Source organism: Haemaphysalis longicornis, unplaced genomic scaffold (genome assembly GCF_048455015.1).
Source record: "Haemaphysalis longicornis isolate Haplotype H1 unplaced genomic scaffold, Haemaphysalis longicornis Haplotype H1 scaffold_11, whole genome shotgun sequence".
Taxonomy (NCBI): Eukaryota; Metazoa; Arthropoda; class Arachnida; order Ixodida; family Ixodidae; genus Haemaphysalis; species Haemaphysalis longicornis.
In genome coordinates this window covers 125,614,972-125,620,622 of record NW_027526214.1, presented here as the reverse complement: position 1 = coordinate 125,620,622, position 5,651 = coordinate 125,614,972, and the positions used below count along the sequence as shown (strand labels likewise).

The window sequence follows — 5,651 nt, the reverse complement described above, 5'->3', positions numbered from 1 at the left end:
GGTTTCGACCGAGTCAACTGCTTTCCCATAATCTATGAAGGCTATATATAAGGGTTCAGTATACTCAGCGCACTTCTCTATGACCTGCTTGATCGTGTGAGCACGGTCCATTGTTGAATAGCCTTTACAAAACCCTGCTTGTTCTTTTGTTTGACTGAAATCGAAGGTGGCAGAAATTCTGCTAGCGATTAGTTTGGTAAGTACCTTGTAGACGACTGACAGTAAGCTGATCGGCCTGCAATTTTTACATTCCTTCATGTCACGTTTCTTATGGAATAGGATGATGTCCGCGTTTTTCCAAGATTCCGGTACACTTGCGGTCAGTAGCCATTGCGTACATAGGTTTGCCAGTTTTACTAGTACAAGTTGCCCGCCATCCTTCAAGATATCTGATTTTATCTGATTGTCACTGTCCCCTTTGCCCCCTTTCACTTCTTTCAAAGCCTTCTTTAATTCTTCTGACATTACTGGTGTGATGTCTATCTCCTCTGAACTACTTTCTCTTTCGGCATTATCCTGGATGTTCCAAGATACTGTACAGATCTCTATAGAACTCCTCGGCTACTGTGACTATACTATCCCTATTTGTTATGACATTGCCTTGCTTGTCTTTAAGTGCATACATCTGATTTTTCCCTATGCCTAGACGCATCTTCACTGCTTTCAGGCTGCCTCCGTTCTTTACAGCATATTCTAACCTCTCCATATTACGTCAAGAGTCGTTACATACGACTACAAAAAAACTGACTCGCGGCAGTGTTGTCACACGTAGAGATTACTCTGTACATCGTTCAAGCTTTTGGGAAATACCAAGCTGGTTAACTTACAAAACCAGCGTAGTTTGACAGGCTCGCCGTATTTATCTTCTCTGGCAGTGCCGAAAATTGACAAAATACAGAACTTTGCTTCCCCTGGCTTTGACACAACAACTCTCGTAGATCATATCACACTGGACGACACAGTGTCGCCGAATTGCACAATTCGTATTAAAGGGATACTTAAGTGATTTGTAAACAATGCGGGATTACGAGCGCAAACTGTAGTCCGGAGTCCCTGGGCCCTGTTTCGACCACTCTGTGCGCGTTTACGCAAATTTATTTAGTAGAAAAATCAATTCGAAAATGCTGTCCTCCTCTCTTTACGCTCGCCCATTTTCTGTGGCATTTTCGTGTGACGTCAGCAGGAGAGGAGCTGACAATTGGCTGCGCTACTGCACGGCTCGCCGACCATCCGCGACCGAGTCAGTCGGCCCACCGTTTAGTCCGCCGGCTGCCAACGGGTCGCCGCAATTCGCTCGATCAGTTGAAACTAAGCCACAACACGTTTGGGAATGGAAGAATGCGCCTTTATTTACTTCGTTAGTTTGTACACTGTATCTAGCTCCAAGTCAAGGTCGCTTCACACAAGAGCTGCACAAGCGCACATGCGACGCTTCGCTGACTGGTACGCCAGTAGGAAATATAAGGCCTCTTGAAGGGGGAGAAGAGTGAGCGAAGTCAATATAGGTACTAAGGAAATAAAATCAACTGATATTTTTACCGTACAGCGTAAAACTAGGGTGCGAGAAGCACTTTTTTGTGCTGGGCGAACAAGCAGAGCGGTCAGCAGCACGACTACGCATCTGCGAACGCTTTCCCGTCTACGAAATGCAATTGCTAGACGTGAGCTATTGTGGAAACTCGGGGGACGCTTACTGCACGAGCGCAATACAACAAATAGTCACCTAAGCTGCGTGAAATACTAAAACTAATTAGAAGTGTGAACTGGTTATACATTATACACCTTATCTTTTCCGTCCCCGCCAGCGGCCCCCTGTGGCCTAGTCGTCTGGGGTGCTAGGTATGTCATAGGAAGTGTTTTGCCAGTCACAAGTTCGAATCGCCGCGGGTACATGCTTTTTTTTTTATGAGTTAACTTTTTCGTTTTTCGCCGATGTTTTCTATACTGAGTTCACCTTTTTTTGGGCCGCAACGTTCATTGCTCCACGAACTAGTCCACAGAACTCGCGCAGGCTGGCACTGCCGCGCTAGCGAGTTCTCGTTGGCGTGCTGTTGCCATAAGCACCGACTGCTTGCGGGCAGTGGGCACAGGCCAGAATCAACAGATCCTTGGCCTGGTGCGAACACGCTTTTTACGATACAGGCATGAGTGAGGCAAGCTCCAAATATGGGGGGAAAGCGCATGCATTTGAGCGTCTGCGGGGACGCGGAGGGGGTTCATGCACTGCGTAGGCCTCAGATAGTGAATGCTACGATTCCAAGCCGTCCTGGGAGGCTTATCTTATGCATTTTACAGCCGACAACATGGCAGAAGCGCGGTACTACGATAACTGGGATATTGAGAATGCCCATCCAACGACGCCATCGAATGTCAAACATGTTGTTGTACAGACCGAAACCGAAACCGAAACTTGTTTGATTGCTAACCTTGGGCATCGTCCAATCACGGCGCCCCCTCCTCCCAACGTCACAGCTTAGTTTGTGCGGCCGCCGCAAACCGCGCATGCTAGTTTTTCTTCTTTCGCGCTTTGTAAAATAATTACCGATTTGTCAACCGGATAAACGATGAAAAGTGTGCTAATTTGAGCCAGTCTACACAGTGCAAGCAAAAACGGGAGCTTGACAAATTCACTTCAGTGTCCCTTTAAGGGTGGCTAAGCACGACTGGCGTAGAGCTGGTCTACTACGAAGTGGATAACCCTCAATATCACTCGATACTCGCTTCACGGTGCTCACGGTGCACTAGGAGGAGCTTAGCCATGACAGCCACTTAGTACTTAGACGGTGCTCAGCTCTCAGTACCATTTGCAGCTCAGTACATGAAAACATAGGTGAACATTAGCTATTTTATTTTACCTAATTTGAAAAGGAAGCTTTATTTTGGTGATTTGTGTAAGTGTTTAGAAATGGGAATGGGCCGGTCACGTAATGCGAACTAGAGACAAGGGGTGGACCATTCGCTTGACACGACGGCTGCCAATAAACCGCAAACCCACGAGGGATCGGAGGAGAACTCGTGGCCGAGATGAGCTACGAAAATGTGGAGGGAAAACATGGACTCAGCTGGCACTCGATAGGCGTGGCTGGAAATCCTTGCGAAAGGCTTTCGGCATGCAGCGGACACAAACAGGCTCGTGATGATAATGATGAAATGTTGGCAAACTTCAGCTTTTGTCCTTGACTAGGCGCCGTGCGAGTACTTGTTTCTCAGCTTCAATGAAGCAGTAGTGCTTGAATAGTCGGGATTGTGGTGCACGCTTTCTCAACTGGTGTATATTGAAGAACTATGGCGCCGAATAGAGCCTCGAACCAGTGTTCTTCCACGCTACCACTGGCACCTTTCTTCAGGAGGCACATTGACTAATGAAACCTTCCTGAGGACATCTTCGCCGTCACCACAAAAACACGATCACCGCACTAGAATTTCAACAAAGACCTCGCACTCCGCATTGTGAAACCTTTGCCAGTGAGCGACCACAGTATTTTGTTTTTTTGTTTTTAGGCTCACAAAGGGCGAAAGGCTTAAAGTTGCCATTCGTAAAATCTGAGTGGCAGCGAAGCCGCAGCCTATGTAAAAGCTATTCCTTAAACGTGGATATGTTCAGTGGTATCGGGACATCTGCGGAATGTGAGTTCGATACCGTACCAACAGTAAAACCCCGGCATTTTGAGTCCTTCCTCCACTCGAGCCTCCAGTGGAGGAGATCCTTGGAGTCCATTTCCCCATGCATAAGTATTGCGGAATGCTTCACTCGGTCGAGTGCAAATGGACTGGAGGAGGGGTTCGAAATACGGCCTGTTCTGTATTGTCTTCGATACATTTTGCCACAAACTCGCGCAGAACGGCACAGCACATGATTGGGGATTAGAACGTACTCTATGGATGCACTAGGACTTTTTTTGTATTTTAACGATGAAACCTCAACTACTTAAAACGGCCCCGCAATCTCCTTTAGATATATGTGCGCTCTTCGACGATATCGCCATATAACTCATTGAGAGAAGCACCTAGGACATCTGAAAATACGCCACTAATGTCGTCCGTTGCGGAAAAATACGGCTGTGAAAGGGCTGCCAGTGTTTATGGGGACAAGTTACTTTAAATACTATCAAGCAAAAACCGCGGTACTCACCTTAATACTAAGAGGAGCTTAACCATGATAGCCGTAGCCATGACCGAGACCATAGCCGTGACCGTAGCCAACACCCACAGCCTTGACGGCGACAGCACCGTGGCCGTAGCCGCCGTAACCATAGCCGAGACCATGGCCATAGCCATAGCCGTGTCCGTAGCCGCCGTGGCCGTATCCGTGGCCGAGAGCGCGGACGGAACCATAGTGGACGCCGGCGCTGTATCCCTTGCCTCCGCCGACGTGGGCGATCTTGGTGACGTGGCCGACGCCGAAGCCATGGCCATAGCCTCCGTGGCCGTAGCCAAGACCGTAACCATGACCGTAACCACCGTAGCCGCCATATCCGTGGCCATAGCCGCCGTAGCCGAGACCGTAACCCCCGTATCCTCCGTGTCCGAAGCCGTAGCCACCAGCGTAGGCTGAGGCAGCAAGGCCGAGAAGGGCGAAGATGATCTGCAAGTGTGGGCAAATGCGGCTTTCTTTTACCGGTTCACTTACCGGTTCTTTTTCTTTCACCGGTGTTCAGTAGAACACCATTACGGCGCCCTGAATCGCTCAGATTCTAAGCGGAGGGAGAGTGCCCACGAGCGAAGCTCCCGTGTTGGGGCTTGAAGAACGAAAAAACGCCGAAAAAACACACCTCCGAGGCTTCAACAAGGAAAGCGAAAATTAAATTGACTCAATCCTATTCAGAGGCACGCACATGCCACCTTGTTTCGGTTAAAGTTCCCATGGTAAGACCCCGCCTACCAAAAACAGGTTCTCTTTGTTCTCCGATGTCAGCCGTTTGGCAAACAGCCGGATATTTGCGCGCGAATAGTTGAATTGGACTGCCATATTGGACTTTTTATGCAGCACACCTTTTAGTCAATGCCTGCACACGTATACTAGAAAGGAAATTGCCCGCGCATCCGCGTCGGCGCGGTTGCTGTCTGAAGACGGTCGTCTCATGACGCTACCTAACGACCTCTCCTGGATAATCTCGCTATCGCTAATCTCCTGTCTCGGTTCTCCCCCTGGAGGTTTGCAAATTTTTATTTTGCTGAATTCGCACTGTGGCGCCATCTCTTGGGACTTAGTCAACGCAGACATTTGGGCTAGGTGGGGATACGACTACGACATGGTAAAAAGCGCTCTAGACGGGGACAGAAGAAAAGACAGTGACACGGGACCAGCACTGGTGCCGCTGGCGCTTGTTCCGTGTCACTGTCTCTTCTTTTGTCCCTGTCTAGAGCGCTTTTTACTATATCGAAGTTGGGACTTGGCGCTCGAGCCACGAGCCCGAGGGTCGGGCTGCCAGGCTTGTTTGTTTTTTGTGGTTAAAACATTGTTTTCCACCTCATTTTCTCCTGTTTTATCACTCCAATATTGATTGAACTGTGAACGTTTGAAATTTGGAACCTTTAATTAAAACAGTGCGAACACCAGTTATTTATTGACGTTTTTTTCTCAAATAAGCCTTTTGCTGAGCAATGTTGACAAATGTGGAGCATTTTCCTAGATTTGTTAGATTGAAAAT

The 5,651-nt window shown here is 48.4% G+C and overlaps 1 protein-coding gene across 1 annotated transcript; it reads right to left on the bottom strand.

Annotated features, from left to right (window-relative positions):
- Positions 1-4,138: 4,138 nt before the first annotated feature.
- Positions 4,139-4,969, bottom strand: LOC144160794 (uncharacterized). The gene is made up of 2 exons (XM_077691953.1): positions 4,883-4,969; positions 4,139-4,585 (listed from the first exon to the last, which is right to left on the bottom strand). The coding sequence occupies exons 1-2, from the start codon at positions 4,967-4,969 to the stop codon at positions 4,151-4,153; spliced, it is 522 nt and encodes a 173-aa protein (XP_077548079.1). The 3' UTR covers positions 4,139-4,150.
- Positions 4,970-5,651: the final 682 nt, after the last annotated feature.

Bases quoted from the DNA above. Each gene is read 5' to 3' on its own strand.
- LOC144160794 (XM_077691953.1), bottom strand. From the start codon at position 4,969: ATGGCAGTCCAATTCAACTATTCGCGCGCAAATATCCGGCTGTTTGCC. The intron at 4,586-4,882 runs GTAGGCGGGGTC...CCACACTTGCAG, and splicing joins ACAAAGAGAACCTGTTTTTG to ATCATCTTCGCCCTTCTCGG.